This window comes from Camelina sativa, chromosome 2 (genome assembly GCF_000633955.1).
Source record: "Camelina sativa cultivar DH55 chromosome 2, Cs, whole genome shotgun sequence".
Taxonomy (NCBI): domain Eukaryota; kingdom Viridiplantae; phylum Streptophyta; class Magnoliopsida; order Brassicales; family Brassicaceae; genus Camelina; species Camelina sativa.
In genome coordinates, this window is record NC_025686.1 from 5715659 (window position 1) to 5736285 (window position 20627).

Consider the following 20627-nt stretch of genomic DNA (forward strand, 5'->3'; position numbering starts at 1 on the left):
TGAAAAACGGCTGACTTATGAGATGTTGTTACGACTGAGTTATGGTAAAAAAACTATAACTCAGCCGTTATAGGCTGACTTAGCGACAACTCAGCCGTTTGACGGCTGAATTATTAGCAAAAGATTAATTACTAGAATGTTATTCAGTTACGGCTGACTTATCAAACGATACGGCTGAGTTACATATTTTCAGTTGATGAAGCGGCTGAGTTTGGTAGCAATTTTTTTTGCTTTTTAAATACTGTAATGTTTTTCATGTTGTGGCTGAGTTACATTGTTAACTAAACTTCTTTGTTACATTGCAAATTAAAAAATTAACTACATGCATGCCATAATATTAAAAATCTTATCATATTTAGATCTTTGTCTATTTTCATTTCAAATAATAATAAAAATTAATAATTTAGGAGAAATAAAATAACTAATTAAAAAAGTTATTAAATAAAAAAAAACAGTAAAATTATTTTTTTGATGTATGAATTAAATAAAAACAAAAAAAATAATTTTTTGGTATTATATAACTGAATTTTCGTTTTTTTTTTAATTAAAAAAAATAGATAACTCAACTTACCACATCTTTAACTCATGAAAATTTCCATGATGTTGAATAATCTTTTGAGTTAACAATTTTACAAAAGATATACCTCAAACTTGTACATCAACCATAACACATGATTATTCAAATTCAACTTCAAAAAAATTAGTTTTCTTAGTGATTGGTAACATTTTTGAATAAAATTTAGGTCTATGTCTATTTTCATTTCAAATANTTTCCATTCTAAATTTAAATTTTGAGTTATAATAATTTTAATATTCAATTGTTGGAGGAATACTTTTAGAAAAATAAAATTCTAAATTCGAATAATAATTATTTAATTATTTGCAATAATATCTTGTGATAAAAAGCTCACTTTATGAATTTTATTATACGTGTGGATTTGTGCAGGCACAGAATTAGTGATTTTTCGCGCTTCCCTAACAACACTTTTTGTAATATCGAGAGACGTTTTAATACTTTTAGAAAAATAAAATTCTAAATTCGAATAATAATTTATTTAATTATTTGCAATAATATCTTGTGATAAAAAGCTAACTTTATGAATTTATTATGCGTGTGGATTTGAGCAGGCACATAATTAGTGATTTTTCGCTTCTCTAAAAACACTTTTTGTAATATCGAGAGACGTATGGTTATATATTAATCTAACCGACCTATAACCGGAAATAACTAAATTTTTTTTTGATTTTTTAAAAATATATTTAAATGGTAATAATATTAGTTTATCCATTTACCACCTTAAACCAAACACATTAAAACACATTAGAACCAAAATAAAAAAACAAATAATGTTACTCATCTGAACCCTACATCTCAAACCCTAAACCCCAACCCTAACCCTAACCCCTAAACGTCATGTGTTGTATGTTTAACACATTCTGGTGAGAATGTGTAAAAATCAATTTTTCTTTATAATTATGACTTTTTATTGGTTATAATAATTGTAATATTCATATTTCAATTGTAAATTTAAATATTGAGTTATAATAATATAAACTTACAAATATTTCATAAGTCAGCCGTTTAAGTCAATAACTCAGTCATCACTTCGTCGGAATTTTTTTATTTTTTTATTCGAATTTTGAGTTTAATTTTTTAATTATTTTGTATAATATATTATGAAAAAATTAACTTTATAAATTTATTATACGAGTGAATCTGAGCAGGCACAGAATTATAATTACTATTAATATTATAACGTTTGGTGGTTATATACTTTGTTTGCGTGATAGTTACTAGAAAAACGCACAGCTCAGTTGGTTAATGACCCGTTTCTCAGGTTGTGTGTCACGGGTTCAACACCTCAAAACCCTATTTTGTGCATTTTTCGTTTTTAATAAAGGGTAAAACATTCATTTCGAATTTATCTTCTCCACCCGAACCTGTAACCCTATTTCATGGCCGCCGGTAGTTTATTCACTCGTTTTTCATCGATTTCTTTGTTAATTCAACTGTTTTTGATAACCCAATATTAGATCTAACATATATCATCCTATTTTCAGTAAAAAAAAATCAATTTTTTTTCGTTTTCCCGATTTTACAACCGATTAAGTTTTTTTTTTTTGGGTTGTGACGTGGAAAATCGAAAATGATGTGTATTTAATTTGCTGATGTGTATTTTTTTCTTTTATTTTTTTTACTCAAAATCAAAAAACAAAACTCAAGGAGTAAATTGTAATTACCATAGGTCACTAAACATTTGAGTAATTTTCAAAAGATTTATAGATATAAGTAATAAACCAACTTTTGGATAACATTTCAGTAATTCTTTCTAATATTTTTCTCCTTTCAAGTATGTAGGCGAAGAGACTTTTGTAGTCATATGATATGAGGCTTCTTTGCGGTGGTTATAGTGGGTGGAGAAGTACGTATATAGCATTAGTTGATTAACACGTTGCAAATCATCTATTGATTTATGTGTGCCTTTCTTTTTACCTAGGAGACTTACATCATATACATATGGTAGGAACATAGGGGTTCCTGATGTTGAGCCTCAAAGCCATTGAAATAGCTACAAAACCTAAGGTAATTAGTGGTTAGAAATGAATATCCTTCTGATATCTCCATTATCCCAATTGATATCCATATTTTCTTGAATAAGTTTAGGAGGATCAACAAGACAACAACTGTCTAAACTTTTGCCACTCCCATGTTTGTCATATATGTGGTGGTAAGGGAAACGTGTAAGAATTATATATATATATATATATATATATATATAATTAACTAGAAATAGGCTCGCGTGACGCGTGAAATATATTTAATTTTATTTTTATTAGTTATTATATATCTTAAATTTAGAAATATATTTTTGAAATGCATTTTTTTAATATGATTTTTTTAAAAAAAATGTTTAATACTTTTATATATTTGGTTCTTAATGTTTGGACGCAAAATAAAATAAACAAAACATATAAATTTTTTTTTTGATTGAAGTAATTAATTCCCTCAAAGTTTTGTTGTTTTGAATTTTATTGTTTTGTGATAAATTGTTATGTTCTTAGAGCATCTCCAACCCCACTCTATCTCAAAATCAATACTCTGTTATAGAGTAATATTTGCTCTAACCATATTCTATATCTTATTCTAAAATAGTGTAAATGGTAGGAGTACTCTATATCCAACTTTAATATTTTTACACTAATTCTATTTTAGAGTATAAAATATGCTCTATTTTAGAATAAAAATTAGAATATATATTGGAGATTATCTTAGCACACATGAGGTATGTGTAGAGACCATATATCAGACGTTGGAAACAAAAATTGAGTATTGAAATTTGTCTACAAATATTACCAGATAAATCTCATCTTTGCCTACATTTTTTCCAAAGCTGTAATATATGGATGCGATCAAGAATTACATGATGATTTGCTAGGTTTCTATAATCAGAAATTATTATCGAAACTCAGTAACATTAAAGTAGATAAATAAAAATTATGTTTTAGTCTCAATCGTAAAAAAAAATAATTGATAAATATTTATCTTTTTGCGAGTGGTTTTACAACTTTATATATTCTTTAACTCAATCTTAATATTTGATTTTCTTTTTTACTCCACAATATGTTGCTATGGTTTGATTTTCTCTATGATGATGGGTTATTTCTCCGTCCTTGTCTCTATTCTTATTCATTATGTTCTTTTAATTATAAGAAAAATGAACTCTCCAACATGTCAATTGGTGTAGATGGAAGGGAAGGCAAAATCAGAAAAATTGATATCAACAATAGATACATTCTAATTATTTTTCTGACATAACTACATTTCTAATATATATTAACTTACATCTAAATATTTTTTATAATTAACTATCTTTAAACTTATAATATCTATATGTTGACTTTTTCATCAGATTTTGATGATTTTAAAATAATATATGTGAGAAAAAAAATCAGACCGGCTCAAATTCATCCAATCAATAAATTAAACTTCTAAAACCTGAATTTTGTACTATACTAATGAGATTATGAATCTAGACAATATGTTTTAGAAGGTAAAGAATCACCAATGATTATTTTGAATAATTAATAAGTGTACTCACGATTTATCATATCCGCCAGTGTTTACTCTCTAATCTTGTAAGCACCCTTAATATATAAAAAAATGGAATAATGCATATTAAAATATGGCTCATGTCATTAAAATTTATGAAATATCTTATACTATATCTCACCTTAAATTTTGAATAAAATTCATGAAAAGAAAAGTGTGTCAAATTACCATAAAATTATTTCTATTTTCTAATCATTTTAAAATAAATAGTATAATTTCCATAAAATTATTTTGTGAAACTATTGTTTTCTATTAATTTATGGGATGATTAAGCAATTATGTTATTTTTATTTTGTTTTAGTACATACGCTTTAAAGACAGTCAAACTGTAACTTATAGAGTATTAAATAGAATTTAATTTTGTCTGAGTTTTGTCTTTAATACAAAATATATGATTATTAGATACATTGTGATTTTTTAAATATATTAGAACATATTTAATATTTTTAAATTAGTCTGTCATAAATTAATTTGGCTTCAATTTTTATTTTAAAAGTATAAAAACTTTTTTTTTGTTTTAATTGGTCTGATCTATATTTTTTAATTACTCTATCATAAATTAACTTGGTTTCAATTTTTTACTTTAAAAGTATGAAAACTTTTTTTTGTTTTAATTGATTTGATCAGTAGTTTTATTTTTATCTGAGTTTTATCTTTAATACAATATATATGATTATTAAATACAATGTGATTTTTTAAAAATATATTAGTACATATTCTATATTTTTAAATTTTGTCTTTCATAAATTAACTTGGTTTCTATTTTTACTTTAAAAGTATGAAATTTTTTTAGTTTTAATTAAGTTGATCATTAGTTTTATTTTTAGGTTATATGGTATATGCTTTGATTTAAAAATATATTATATGTTAAAACTAAAAGTTGGAAGAAATATATTTCTGTAACAATATGAAAAAAAGGTTTTCAAGCAAATTATACACCATATAAGATAAAAAAGAAATGAGGTATATAAAAAATGTTTAAGTTAAGATTAGTGAGAAAGACATGTGTCACAAATATAGAGCAACAAGTGTCGCATTGGCAGGCAAAGTTAGAAAAAAACCTTCTCATCTATATATATATATAGATAGTACACTTTACTCACTCCTTGTGCTGCCATGTCAACAATTCTCTCTGTTTAATAAACCCAAATTTTCGGCACAGCCCATATTCATATGGATTTGTTTCTTATATCTTTGAAAGCCCAGTTTTTTGTTTCTTTCAGGGTCCAATATATTTTTATTCGATGGATAGTATGTTCTGCAAATAAAACCCTTTTTCACGAAGGTCAACGCCACCGTACGCCTTGTGCGACCTCAACCGTCCCGCCTCTTCAGCGTTCCTCACTTCCATCTCTATCGTTTCGTTTTCCTTTGAAACAGATTCAAGTCTTGCATGTCAATCGTTTCGTTTTCCTTTGAAACTGTAATTCCATTCTTTCAATGTTTTCTTTTTCAATTGAAGTCCCACTACTTTCCCGTGTTACTTGAATTCCTATATAATGCTTTCCACTTGATCTCTCTTCTATATCGTAAATCTCAAATCTCTCTCTTTTACTATTTCTTTTTTCTTTCTAAGTTTTTAGTTTTAGTGTCGCCGGACGGTGCTTCAGATCTCTCTTCTAGGGTCGTCTCTCTCGACGTTGTAGAGGAGGGAAAGGTGGTGGTGGTGGAACGGCCGCAAAAGGTGATGTCACGAGATCCTCTACATCTGTCTACTGTGACCACTGCTGAGTCGTTGGTGAGTCCACATCCTTCCAGATTCCTCAGATCTCCTTTCAAAATAAAGTTTTTTACCTATTATCATGGTGTGTGCATGCATGAGATTGAAAGCAAATACTGAGCTAAACTTCTTTGTTTTTTCAAGGTTGGAGTAGTCATCCAGTGTGCAGAAAGAGGTATCACTTCATCATAAGGTCTCGAGGAGACACTAAGGCTTGCTCGAGGTGTGGTAATACTCAGAATTTCTCTGAAGGCAGCAACTGCAAGTGGTGCAGCTTGGCTCTGGATATTGAAGACTGGGTTTACTCTCAGTTTGAAGACAACACTCACCTCCTTCACGGTGTCATCCATTCCAACGGCTTTGCTCATCTCTTGTCTCTCAACGGGAGGGAAGGTGGCTCTGTTTTTTTGACTGGTCGTTCCATTGTGGACTTTTGGGACAGGCTTACATAGATAAACAAAAAAAAAACATACAAGGTTGATGCATGATCTTTATTAGACCTTGTAGTAGAGTGGATTAGGGAGCTTAAAAGTCCTTCTCCCAGGGCTGTCCTTAGCCAAATCAGCCCATTGATCTCCAATGTTCCCAATGATAGTGTGGCCATTCGTCTCCAGATTCTTTCTCTCCTCTGACTTGAAGTTCGCTATCTCCTTGCTCGAGCTTGTTGGCCTACGTTTCCCCACATTTACATATATCGATGTAAACTTATATTATATATATTTAAGTACGGTATATATGATTAAAGTTACTTTAACTATTCTTACTTGAAAAAGACATGCCTCCAGTAGGGGAATCCAACAGCTTTGAGATTCTTTAGAGTGACTTCCTCCAAATCTTGGAATCGTTGAGTGAGTAAGACGGGGCTAATCCCGAGTTCAAGGATGTTTTGGTAAAGATGCAAGGTCTCTGGGAGGACAGGAGCTTCTCCGGCCTCCAACCACTTCCTGAACGTCTCCGGTTCATGCTTCTCTGTTCTAAGAAACTGAACGAACAAAACGTATTGCTCTACTATATGTTGACATCTAAGAATTAATAGAATATATGGACATGATGAGTACTACTACAAGAAGTTTAACTAAAACAGTCTATGCATGGTTGTGGTAGGACTAATTATAGTAATATGTATATACCCGTATCCATATTTGGCGTAAAAGGGAACATTAGAGAGGAGGTTCTCGTCTAAGTCAAAGATCCAAACATTGTAGGTGTCATTCTTTAGGACAAAGCCTTTAGCGTAGAAATAAGCCTCTTTGCACACCGTTTTAGAGTCGTAACGGTACTGTTGGGAAGTTGTCAAGTAGTCTTCAACATAGTCTTTGCAATTTGCGGGCACCGTCTTGAAGTTTATGATGTTAGAGGTCTCAACACCAAGGTGCCAGCTTCTGCAGTTGGGGTAGCTGATGGAGAGTCGTTGTTTCTCTAAGAACTCGGCTTCATTCTCAACGATTTTTGTTGATGTGAAGAGCTCGATGAGCCTAGGAACGGGTTCTGAAGGCCGGCTGTGGGAGACCGTAGCGGCCAAGAACAAGAGAAGTGAGAGTAAGAGAATTTTCATTTTGTTTTTTTTTGTACGGTTATTTATTTAATTTATAATGTTTATCTGTGGCATATACAAAGGTTGGTATTTATAACAGTGTGAGGTTTGTTTTGCGTTATGGTTTTATTACTTATAACTTATGATGATACGATGTGCCATATGGGGAGATAAGTTTACGTGTCTAGCTTCGTTTGATGCAAATTAAATGATTGCTTATCCCATCACTATTAAGAGAATAAATGAGTTTTTTTCACTTGCACCACTCGATTTTGGAGCACGTTTTTGATCGCTAATCTTTTTTTTTTGGGGCAAACTATAGATGTTTGTAGAAGAGATGATTTGTTATTAACAGAGACTATGACACTAATCATTTCCTAGAAGAGATAATTTGTTATTAAATCATGCTTGTGCAAATAACAAAATAATGAGCAAACATAAAGAATGTCAGATATGCACAGACCATTAGTTCAAGGGAAAGATGCAGGAAAAACGTTCAACATTAAGTTCACAGTAGAAGTCATCTTCCGACCTTATTATTTAGTTCTACAACTATGTTCGTAAGATACAACTTCTCTTGCTGCGCCGGTGGAACAATCAAAGTGAAGATAGATTTAATTAAAAACCCGAGTCAATAATAGCAGTAGATTCTACTCCTACTCCGAACTTTACCTGGAACAAAATCGAGTTGATAAAGTCACTCGCAGTGACACCAATGTTGAAGTAATATGGTCCGTCGCCAAAAAAAATGGGGACTTCAAAAAAATTATAATAACTTCTGATAATTAACTAAAGAATCCAGATCGGCATCTAACTACTGATTTCGGCAAAAATTGGCAAAAGCAAATGATTTGCATTTCAACAATTCTATGAATCTTTTATTTGTTTGTAAACCATTGTTGGGTTCTTCTCAAAAAACAACTCAAACAATTCCAAAGATCAAAGTCTACTCTACATCAGAGAAATTGCTTATCTGCTAACCGTTCACTAGACCAGATATCTGCAAAACGGACCAGAACCATTCACAAATCAATAAACAAACCACAAAAGCCCCAAAAAACAAACTGATTTTAAGGCCTACAGAAAACAAGGCCCAACAGCTTAAACAAACAAAAAAACCACATAGCGAACACAAAAAAATTAACAACTATTACTTTGATACATTTTACATTTTACAAATGAACCCAACTACCTAACCAATCCAAACTCACAATTACTGAGAACAAACTACTTGCACAGGTAACTAAATACATAAGAAAATAATTAAACGATATCCTACAACCACATAATTTAAAAGCAAATAACAATACAACCACAAAATAACAACTAATTTTCATCAACCAAAACTACGGACATAATCAACCATAACTACTCCAATAAAAATTATACTTCTAATTCTATATTTTAAAGAAAACAAAACTAATAAACAACATGGTTTACCTTTATTACGTATGAAAATAGAAGTAAATAATACTAACACATAAACCATAAGAGAGAAAGAAAAAAAAAACAAATTAAAAAAATACATACCACTTAAGCAGACCCAAAATTTAATAAACACATTACCAAAAAACAAAGGAAAAAAGATGCCTAGCTACATGAAGTATCGGAGAATGCATGGTCACACATGCCAAGTATAATATTGTATAATCAACTACACGAAGTATATGTATTACATGACCACATGCATGAACTATATGACGTTATGTGGTCAACACCCTAAACATATAATCCAGTACACTGGTTGACTGACTCCGGCGAAGACCGACGTTGACTCCGGCGTTGACCAACACTGACCAAAAAAAAATATTTTAAATTTTTTAAAATTTAAAATTTAAAATAAAAAATTATTATACTAAATTAATTATGGTTTTTCATGAATAAAAAACATATTCTATTCAATATCCAAATATTTTTTATATATCTCTAATATATTCACTCTTATAATTAGTTACTTTTTATTTTTCAAGCTTAAAGTAAATAGTTAAATAAAAATTATTTATAATTATTTTCAAGACAGAAATCATTTATAATTATTTTCAAGATATAAAAATCATTTATAATTATATTTAAGATATATATATATATATATATATATCTGATAATCAGAATATTTATACTACAAAATCAATAAAATCAAACTCAACTACTTTCATTAGAAAATAATATGCAAAAGATTGAGTATATGACTCTTTACTCTAAATTTTGCATGGTATACAAAATTTTAGATACTCTTTACTTTAAAATTTACATACTCAAAATAACATATAAATTAAACAACAACAACAACAAGATTCACAATATTTACTTTTAATAATAAAAGATAAAAATACAAAAAATTCATTTTAGCAAAACAAATATATTTGATTTAAGGGTATGTTTGCAAAAGGGTATAGAATAAGAGTATTTTTGCAAATGCCTTTATATTATATCTTGAAAATAATTATCAGTGATTTTTATTTAACTATTAGTTTAGCTTTAAAGTTGAAAATTAACTAAGTATAAGAATGTTAATTTAATTTTTAGATTTTTTCTAAGGTTTGGATTCTCTATTTTATATTTATAATATAGTTTTGAGGAGTTAGGATTTAGTATTTGGAGTTTAAGGCTTAGAATTTAGTTATTTTATATATAGAAAAGGAGTATTTTTTAAAATGGACAACATAAAAGGGTATTTTTGAAATGACATAGGAAAAGAGGTATTTTTGAAAATCTTCCAAGAATGAATACATTAAAAATATATAAAAAATATTTAGATATTGAATATAATATTTTTAATTAATAAAAACCATAAATGATTAAATATAGTAATTTTTTAGTTTTTATTTTTAATTTTATAATTTTTTTTGGTCAACACCGGAGTCAACATCGGTCTTCACCGGAATTAATCAATCAGTGTACCAGATTATATGTCTATGATGTTGAACACATGACGTCATATAGTTCATACATGTGGCCATGCAATACATATACTTTATATAGTTGAGTATACAATAGTATACTTGATATGTGTGACCATGTATTCACCTATACTTCATGTAGCTAGCCATCTTTTTCCCAAAAACAAAATACCAAAACAACACAAAAAAAACCCACAATATAGCTCCAGCGCGTAGCGCGGGTCAATTACTAGTACTATATAAAATTCCTTGGAAATGAAAATACCAATAAACTTATCTTGAAATAGAAGTATCGCATGGCATAAATGATCAACTCATTTTTCGTAAGCGCCTGAAATAGAAGTATCACGGCGTAGATGTTCAATACAAACTAATATTATACTTCTGCAGTAATTCTGCTTAATTGAAAAGCCGGGGTAGTATATATTTTATTTTGGTATAACATATTTAATAACGGTCAATATATAAATATTTCTTTCTGTTTTTAGAAAACTTTAGCATTTACAAATAAAGATTCGAATTGGACAACCTCGGAACGGGCAAGGCAACAAGAGGTGTCTTGAGCTTTAAGACAATCCCAAACTTCTCTTCCAAATCCAACACGTGACCTTCCGGAATTTTCCATTCGAAAGAATGCAGTAGCGTTGCAAGAGTGTACAAAACCATCCGCTCGGCAAGTGCTATACCCGCACAAATTCTCCTTCCAGATCCAAATGGAAGAAACCTATAATCAGTTCCATTGAAATCACAAGACTTATCATCAAGAAACCTCTCGGGACGAAACTCANATATAGTTGAGTATACAATAGTATACTTGATATGTGTGACCATGTATTCACCTATACTTCATGTAGCTAGCCATCTTTTTCCCAAAAACAAAATACCAAAACAACACAAAAAAAACCCACAATATAGCTCCAGCGCGTAGCGCGGGTCAATTACTAGTACTATATAAAATTCCTTGGAAATGAAAATACCAATAAACTTATCTTGAAATAGAAGTATCGCATGGCATAAATGATCAACTCATTTTTCGTAAGCGCCTGAAATAGAAGTATCACGGCGTAGATGTTCAATACAAACTAATATTATACTTCTGCAGTAATTCTGCTTAATTGAAAAGCCGGGGTAGTATATATTTTATTTTGGTATAACATATTTAATAACGGTCAATATATAAATATTTCTTTCTGTTTTTAGAAAACTTTAGCATTTACAAATAAAGATTCGAATTGGACAACCTCGGAACGGGCAAGGCAACAAGAGGTGTCTTGAGCTTTAAGACAATCCCAAACTTCTCTTCCAAATCCAACACGTGACCTTCCGGAATTTTCCATTCGAAAGAATGCAGTAGCGTTGCAAGAGTGTACAAAACCATCCGCTCGGCAAGTGCTATACCCGCACAAATTCTCCTTCCAGATCCAAATGGAAGAAACCTATAATCAGTTCCATTGAAATCACAAGACTTATCATCAAGAAACCTCTCGGGACGAAACTCAGTTGGATTCTTCCACACATTTGGGTCTCTCTGAATACACCAAGCGTTGATGAAGATCTTAGTGTTTTTAGGGATGGTGTAGCCTCCCACAACCGCGGTTTCAGTTGGACGATGAGGGACAAGCAAAGGAATGGTTGGATAAAGTCTAAGTGTTTCTTTCATAATGGCTACTATGTAAGGAAGTCTAGCGATGTGTGATTCTTCAACTATGTTGTTGTTGCCTACAACTTCGTCTAGCTCTTGTTGCGCTCTCTTCATCAACTCTGGCTTTCTTATTAGTTCGGCCATCGCAAACTCGATTGTGTTCGTTGATGTATCTGTACCGCCAACTACCATATCCTTCACATATATATAACAAATTAACACATTGAATAAGTCAGTTCTTATGAATAAACATCTTTTTTATTGGTAATTCCGTATGACAGAATAGTTTTGCGTTTCCATAAGATTTTTCCGATAAAAGTCTAGATTCTTTTCATTTTCATACATAAAATTTTCATTTTATCGATAAAAGTCTAGATTCTTACCATGAGTACGGCTTTGACATGGTTAACAGTAATGGGAACCTCCGTGTCAGCTTCTTGTTCCTTTAACTTCATCAAATGTTGCAAAAAGTCTTTACATTCACCATCATCACCATCCCTACTTCTTAGTCGTTGCATCTGCTCAATGGCTCGATCAAGTATCGCATCGAGTTCTTGAGCACACACATGCATCTTCTTCACAAGACCTTGAAGATCGAATCTAGCTAGCATTGGGAAAAAATCAGAAACATTAGGCTCTCCCAAAAGCCTAGTTATTTCAGAAATAACTCCTTTAAACTCTGTTCCAACACTCTCCATTTCCTCAGCTTTCACCGAACCTCCCCATAACATATTCATCGTAAGATTCATCATCGTTAAAAAGATCTGGTCTCCGACGTTCACCGGTGATTCTTCCTGACCTTTCTGGTACAAATACCTCGTTCTTTCCCGGATTTCTTTGCGTCGGAGCTCGTAGAAAGAATCCAAAGTTTTGCGGCTAAGAAGCTTGAGAACACAAACCTTTCTAAGAATTCTCCATTCGGCTCCGTATGGTAACCAAACAAGGTCGAGACCGCCATAAGTAAGGGTTCGGGNGTTCTTGAGCACACACATGCATCTTCTTCACAAGACCTTGAAGATCGAATCTAGCTAGCATTGGGAAAAAATCAGAAACATTAGGCTCTCCCAAAAGCCTAGTTATTTCAGAAATAACTCCTTTAAACTCTGTTCCAACACTCTCCATTTCCTCAGCTTTCACCGAACCTCCCCATAACATATTCATCGTAAGATTCATCATCGTTAAAAAGATCTGGTCTCCGACGTTCACCGGTGATTCTTCCTGACCTTTCTGGTACAAATACCTCGTTCTTTCCCGGATTTCTTTGCGTCGGAGCTCGTAGAAAGAATCCAAAGTTTTGCGGCTAAGAAGCTTGAGAACACAAACCTTTCTAAGCATTCTCCATTCGGCACCGTATGGTAACCAAACAAGGTCGAGACCGCCATAAGTAAGGGTTCGGGCCGTGAGAGGGACGTCATGGTTTGAGAAATTGATGTCCTGGTCTTTCAAGATCTCTCGAGCTAGTGCTGGAGTGTTGACCACGACGGTTAGTTTTGAACCAAGATTGAGTTTGTAGATTGGACCGTGACTTTGAGCAAGGTTTGTGAAGTAGGTGTGAAGATTCGGGTCAAGAAACGGAAGGTTCCCGACGATAGGTAGCCCTCGCGGTCCAGGTGGTAGAGGCGGATGGGGAGAGCGTTTGAAGCGGTACCACAGAATCGATAAGGTAGCGATGAGAACGAGAATTGCGTAAGGTTTGACATTCATCAATATTGTGTTGTCGGTGAAGAGAGTTGAAATAGGAGACATCTTTTACAGCTGTTTGTAGGGACTTAAGTTGTTGTCCCTATGATGGTATTTTATACGGTTACAAGACGTACAGCATCATTCTTCTTCACGGTAGTATACGGTACAGCATACGGTTACAACGACGTACAGCATACGGTAAGCCAATCCTAAGTAGAGGACTCGAAAGGTCTTAAGATGATAAAATTGATAACATTTGAGTGGATGATATAATTTCATCATTTCTAGAAATCAAAGAAAATATGTTCTTTCTTTTTATTTTTTGTCAAAATAAAAAATGATAATACAATTCTAGGGTCTCGATTTTTTTGAATCATTCAAACAAAACAAAATATATTTGGACCTTAAGAGAAGAGAGTTTGTGTAGTAGAAGGATTTATTGAAAAAATGTAAAGGACTAGACAACAATCATCATAAAGTTTTTTTTTTTTTTGTTAAAGTCAATCATCATCATAAGTTTCCAGAATAAAGTTTTTTTTTTTTTTTTGTTAAAGTCAATCATCATCATAAAATACAATACAGTATTCTGGAAAAATATAGGATCCAAAAAACTATTTTATTTGACGCACAATAAATATTAAATTTTAATTTTAAATACGACCAAGAAAATACAACGTAGTTTTGGAAAAGACGTAATTTTAACATTATCCTTTAAAAATTACTTTAACAAACAAAAGTTTAATTTACTATATATATTTTGGTCCTTTATTTTTACGTCAAAGATATCAAACCATTTGATAAAATGAGGTAATTTTAACATTATCCTTTAACAATTTACTTTAACAAACAAAAAGTTTAATTTACTATATATATATTTGGGTCCTTTATTTTTACGTCAAAGATATCAAACCATTTGATAAAAAAAACCTCAAACAATGAAAACAAAAATTTTAAGCTTCAAATACTTTAATTTACTGGTTTTGGCAGTGACAGCAGACCCACACCTTACACGTAGGTCTGGTTTTGTAAGGTAGAATTAGTCAAACTCTCTTAATTTACAGCATTTGAAAGTTGTGCACAATTTTGTGTATTACTACTTTTCATTTTGGGAGAGAGAACATAATATTTTCGTCTTTATATGAGTCTGAAACATTTTTTTGTATCAACTACATATTAATTAAAAGATTCATTTATGATTGATTGGATAATCAAAATTACATATTTAAAATCTGAAAATAGTAATCCAGAGGATCTAGTTAGAGAATCTGTTTTTTTTTTTTCATCTAGTTTTACAATTGCATAAACATGAAACAAATGAAAAAAGAAAATGAAGCACACAACTGTAACATCCTGAAACTCAATAGATGGGCTTTTAATCTTGTGTAAATGATGAGAGGCAGCCCATTAAGTCCAAATGATGGAAAACAAAAAAAAATATTAAAACGACTAAGAGTTTTGTCATTGGTGTTGTGGCATATGTATGTATAAACTTAACCATCTCCCTCTTCATTTAGAAAAGAGTAACACCGAACCTAAGCCGCCCAAAGAGGAAAGAAGAAAACAAGTGAGAGAGAGGGAGGAGAACTCTCGTGAGGCAAAGGCACCGTCATCATAACCGATTCGTCAGTGGCCGGCGTTAACTGAAGTCGGGATACGTTGTTCACCGGAGGATAGAGGAGCTTCTACCATCACTTGTTTATTAGGTAAGGAATCCTAATTTAACTATGTTGTCTCTTTCTGAAGGTTTGAGTTATGATTTATTGGGTACTTAGAATAAATCTGGGTTTTATTATGAAGAGGAGGAAGAGTAGAACAGTTAAAGTGGAGGTTTTGGAGACTGATTTCCCGTCGAAACAGAAGGAGTTGGATAGCATTTTCAACGTCTACAGATAGATCTTGCTGCAATGAATCCATATCAATTAACGGTTTTTCAAACGGAGGTATATTCCATTCGCTATTAGTTTCGCAAGTTGATGAAAAATCACTGGATTTGTTTCAGAAAAATTACTAAGTATTTCAGATAAATTCCAGATTCAAGTTGGGGTTTTTGGAGGAGATTTCCAGTCACACCCGAGCAGTTTAGACAGTATTGACGGTGGTTCTTAACAGAAGAGTTGTCAGGGAAGCTGCCTGAATCGACAAAGTGGCCGGAAAAGGTAAACCCTAAATACCACGACGATTGCTTGTTGCACAAGAAATGACTGTGTCTGTCCAAAACAGAATACCTAATCTGGATTTCGAATGTGTTTCTTCTGCTGCAAGTTTTTGGAGTGCAGTCGCCGTTTCTAGTCACAATTTCAGTTTGTTAGTCGCAGTTCTCAATCACATTAAAGCAAAAGTGAGGGCGGGAATTGCGGAAATGCATTGGTTAACTTCTAAGCATAATTTCTTGAATTGTTTGTATAGGCTTGGAAACTATATGATTGGATATGTCTGTTGTGTCATATTGTGTGTTATTTTGATGATTAGATTTATGATAATGATTTGTAGTGATGTAGTGGTATGAGATGATGCATTATAAGATGAGTTGGTTTAATATGATGGTTAATGTATGATGATATGAGATGAGATTATATGTTGGGAGTGCGAACATGGGATTTGTTTCATGACTCATGAAGGGCGAACATGGGATTTGTTTCGTGCCATGCTAAGCCGATGGGATTTCAGTTTAGCGATATTGATGATCGTGTATATGATTGACTATGATGATATAAGAAATGTGATTTAAATATTATAATGATGCTAGGTTGAATATATGTAGAAATGTTATGCTTGTTGGATGTATATCAAGAATGTGGAGTCTGATTCTATGCTATGCAATGATTGATGAATGTGAGTAGATTGTTGTCATTGCATTTCAGTGGGCAGTGTTGACCCTCTCACTGAGTAATTAATTACTCACCCCTATTTATTATTTATTTTTCTCAAGTTAGTTGTGTTTGTTATTGAAATTTTAAAAATTGCAGTTTTGAACCAAACCAAGAAGTCAACACGTTGACCGGACTGTGTGGCGAGTCTGGGTGTTACAACAACCACGGATACTCATTGATCGAGTAGGTTGAGAAAGGAGGCCACTCTTGAGAAGACTGCACCCTTAAAACAAATTATGAGCAATTTGTTTCGAACACTTGACAATCTATTCTTCTCGACAAAATAGTCTTCATCGAGTCTATGATTTTTTAAAATGAAAAATAGGTAAAAAGGTATCGATATCGGCTTGTTCTCTTAAAGAAAAAAGTATTGATATGGCTTTAACCGGAAATAACAAATAACTATGAAGATTAACTAACGTTATGACAAATATAATACTATTGATTTTTTAGGTAACACAAAAATACTATAATTCGATCTACAAATCTGAAAAATGGATATCCGATAAAAATATGGACCTGCTAGAAACCCGATCATTTATCTTTACTCGCATATTTACTAAAAAATCATGCACACATTTTTTTCTTCTGTAATCGCATAATAATTCTTTGATCCAAAACAAAATATTCTTTTACAAATAAGGAACAAATTATAAATATTTGCAACATATAATTCCAAAAAATATAAAATTACAAACTTCTAAAAGCTTATAATCTCATGTTGTAAAGTCATTTTAAAACAGTATAAAATAGAGTACATTCTTATATATTGGTGGTATTATAAAACATTTGTAAAACAGTATTTATGAAACGGGTAAAAGATTGAGTAACAGACGGGTATTAAAAAAACTAATACTTGACACTTGATCCCTACCCGTGAATAATAGAATTATAATACCCTTAACTCGACATTGAAGTCACATGCACTTTTTTGTTGAGACTTGAAACCAATACGGATAACAAGTATTAGTGCCTAGTCAATTTGTAGTCCACGTCTAAAAAACATACACATCATATATAGTACTAAAAATAGATAAATCATCATTTAGGCAACAAAGATAAATGATCACTTGTTAATACTTTGAGAGTCTATATATATGAATTGGTGGTTTCATACATATATTTATTTCATATATTTATGCAAAAAACCTTTCATGCCACTATTTTCGCAACTTAACTTTATATTTTTTAAAAATGCAAGTTAATTATGAGAAATCACAAGTAATAACATATGTATATTGAAAAAATTTACAGTCACTTATAATTGATTTTTATAATTATAAGAAAGGATATATTTAAAACACTTTATCGGGAAAGTTTCGTTTTAATATATATGTTGATCATAATTTTTAAATAATTGACGGTGGTAGTAACATGTTATATTGTGTATTACTTTCAGTTTTGTGGAATTAACCTGTATTTTCTTAGGATAAAAATAAAATAAAAATATGATGTTTTGAAAAGTTAATTTATGAGGAAACCCTAAAATAAATACTCCCTTTGTTCCAATATACAAGATCTTTTAAGCTTTTTTCTTTGTTCAATTTATAAGATTTTTTAAATTTTTTATGCATTTATATATTAATTTAATAATTTTAACTATTTAAATTCTGCAGTATTTTTTTCTATTGGTTGAATTTGGTTAAATTATAAAATATTTAATTATTGTTTTAATTTTTGTGTGTTTTAACCAAAAACTCTTATATGATGGAACAAAGGGAGTATAGTTTTCTTTTTGTTAAATTAAGAGGATTTGTTCATTCTTATTGGTTATAATTGGTGAAAAATTATATGGTGATAAACTGATAATACTGAGCTGCGTCATTAATTTTTTCATTATGGTGATACTGATATGCGTCACTAATCAAAATTGGCCAACTAACTCAGATAATGATACTTTAAAGATAATTGGCCAAAAATGGATATGGCTGCAAACTTAAGAGGATTGGCCTGCTTGTACTCGTGATCTGGTCTGCATATATAAATCTACTTTGTTAGGAAACTAGGATCCTTACCTCACCTAATACGGAGATGCGTCATCATATTCATTATCCATTATAATATAATCAAGAAAAAAAATTTGATTTAGAACCATACGGTCCATCCGTCCATCCATCCTGTGAGTTATATATATCTTAGATAGAACAAAAACAGAAATAAAGCAAAAACTGATACCTAACAAGATTTACAAGTAGTCCTACTTCAGTAACTTACCTGGTTAAAACTTCAAAAACGCATTGTACTTTTACCCAAAAAGACCGGGTAATTTTTTGTTTTTCTTGTATATTAGTAACAATATGACAATCTTTTTACCTTTTAAGAAATAAGATTCTTATATGAAGATTTTCGCTTTTACAAATAAAGATTTGAATTATACAATCTCGGGACGGGCAGGGCGATAAGAGGCGTCTTCAGCTTCAAGGCAATCCCAAACTTCTTTTCCAAATCCAACACCTGACCTTCGGGAATATTCCAGTCGAACGAATGTAACAGTGTTGCAAGAGTGTACAAAACCACCCTCTCAGCGAGTGCTACACCGACGCAAATTCTCCTTCCAGATCCAAATGGAAGAAACCTATAATCTGTTCCAGTAAAATCACAAGACTTATTATCAAGAAACCTCTCAGGACGAAACTCAGTCGGATTATCCCACACTTGTGGGTCTCTCTGAATAGACCAAACGTTGATGAAGGTCTTAGTATTCTTAGGGATGGTGTAGCCTCCCACAACCGAGGTTTCAGTTGGAAGATGAGGGACTAGCAAAGGAACGGTTGGATAAAGTCTAAGTGTTTCTTTCATAATGGCTACTACGTAAGGCAGTTTGGTGATGTGTGATTCTTCAACAATGTTATCTTTGCCTACAACATCGTCTAGCTCTTGTTGCGCTCTCTTCATCAACTCTGGGTTTCTTATTAGTTCGGCCATCGCAAACTCTATCGTGCTGGTTGTAGTATCTGTACCACCAACTACCATATCCTTCACATATATATAACAATCACATTGATTAAGTCAGTCCTCAAGAACAAGTAAATCGTAAAACTAATTAATCTACATAGTTTGCAAGAATATGCTAATATCCTCCGAAGTTTATATTCTAAAGTATAAAAAACTGAAACTATTGAATTACCACGAGTACTGCTTTGACATGGTTAAGTGTAACAGGAACCTCCGAGTCAGGTTCTTGCTCCTTTAACTTCATCAAATGTTGCAAAAAGTCTTTACATTCACCATCATTACCATCCTCACTTCTTAGTTCTTGCATCTGTTCGATGGCTCGATCAAGTATCGCATCAACCTCTCGAGCACACACATGCATCTTCTTCACAAGTCCTTGAAGATCAAATCTAGCTAGCAATGGGAAAAAATCAGAAACGTTAGCCACTCCCAAAAGCCTAATTGTTTCGGATATAATTCCTTTAAACTTTATTCCAACACTCTCCATTTCCTCAGCTTTCACCGAACCTCCCCATAACATATTCATCGTAAGATTAATCACCGTCATAAAGATCTGGTCTCCGACGTTTACCGGTGATTCTTCTTGACCTTTCTGGTACAAGTATCTCGTTCTTTCCCGCATTGCTTTGCGTCGGAGCTCGTAGAAAGAATCCAAAGTTTTGCGGTTAAGAAGCTTGAGAACGCAAAATTTTCTAAGCATTCTCCATTCGGCACCGTATGGTAACCAAACAAGGTCGAGACCGCCATAGGTAAGGGCTCGGCCTGTGAAAGGGGCGTCATGGTTTGAGAAATTGATGTCTTGGTCTTTCAAGATCTCTCAAGCTAGTGCTGGAGAGTTGACCACAACGGTTAGTTTTGTACCAAGATTGAGTTTGAATATTGGACCATGACTTTGAGCGAGGTTTGTTAAGTATGTGTGAAGATCCGGGTCAAGAAAGGGCAGGTTCCCGACGATAGGTAGCCCTCGAGGTCCAGGCGGTAGAGGTGGATGGGGAGAGCGTTTGAAGCGGTACCACAGAATCGATAAGATGGCGATGAGAACGATGATTGCGTAAGGTTTTACATCGATTAGTATTGTGTTGTCGGTGAATAGAGTTGAAATCGGAGACATGTTTTACAGCTATTTGTAAAAGTTATGGGATGGACTTGAGTTGAGGGCTTGAGGGTGTTATAAAAGGATAAATTGATAACATTTGAGCGGATAATATAATT

At 32.2% G+C, this 20627-nt stretch overlaps 3 protein-coding genes across 7 annotated transcripts; all 3 read right to left on the minus strand.

Annotated features, from left to right (window-relative positions):
- On the minus strand, positions 6326 to 7386 carry LOC104748853 (vegetative storage protein 1-like). Its single transcript, XM_019232636.1, has 3 exons — positions 6962 to 7386; positions 6596 to 6805; positions 6326 to 6500 (listed from the first exon to the last, which is right to left on the minus strand). Exons 1-3 carry the CDS (start codon positions 7384 to 7386, stop codon positions 6326 to 6328), a joined length of 810 nt encoding a protein of 269 aa, XP_019088181.1.
- LOC104718247 (flavonoid 3'-monooxygenase-like) lies at positions 10712 to 13809 on the minus strand. Of its 5 annotated transcripts, none has more exons than XM_010435966.2 (4): positions 13268 to 13792; positions 12291 to 12843; positions 11761 to 12102; positions 10712 to 11048 (listed from the first exon to the last, which is right to left on the minus strand). In XM_010435966.2, the coding sequence occupies exons 1-4, from the start codon at positions 13651 to 13653 to the stop codon at positions 10767 to 10769; spliced, it is 1563 nt and encodes a 520-aa protein (XP_010434268.1). In that variant the 5' UTR covers positions 13654 to 13792; the 3' UTR covers positions 10712 to 10766. The 5 variants fall into 5 exon arrangements, with proteins under 5 accessions (XP_010434268.1, XP_010434261.1, XP_019089626.1 ...); XM_010435959.2 differs by having other exon boundaries at positions 10712 to 11034; positions 11747 to 12102; positions 13268 to 13686; XM_019234081.1 differs by lacking the exon at positions 10712 to 11048 and having other exon boundaries at positions 11424 to 12102; positions 12291 to 12599; positions 13021 to 13809.
- LOC104718265 (flavonoid 3'-monooxygenase-like) lies at positions 18701 to 20599 on the minus strand. Its single transcript, XM_019234082.1, has 2 exons — positions 19588 to 20599; positions 18701 to 19436 (listed from the first exon to the last, which is right to left on the minus strand). Exons 1-2 carry the CDS (start codon positions 20113 to 20115, stop codon positions 18813 to 18815), a joined length of 1152 nt encoding a protein of 383 aa, XP_019089627.1. The 5' UTR covers positions 20116 to 20599; the 3' UTR covers positions 18701 to 18812.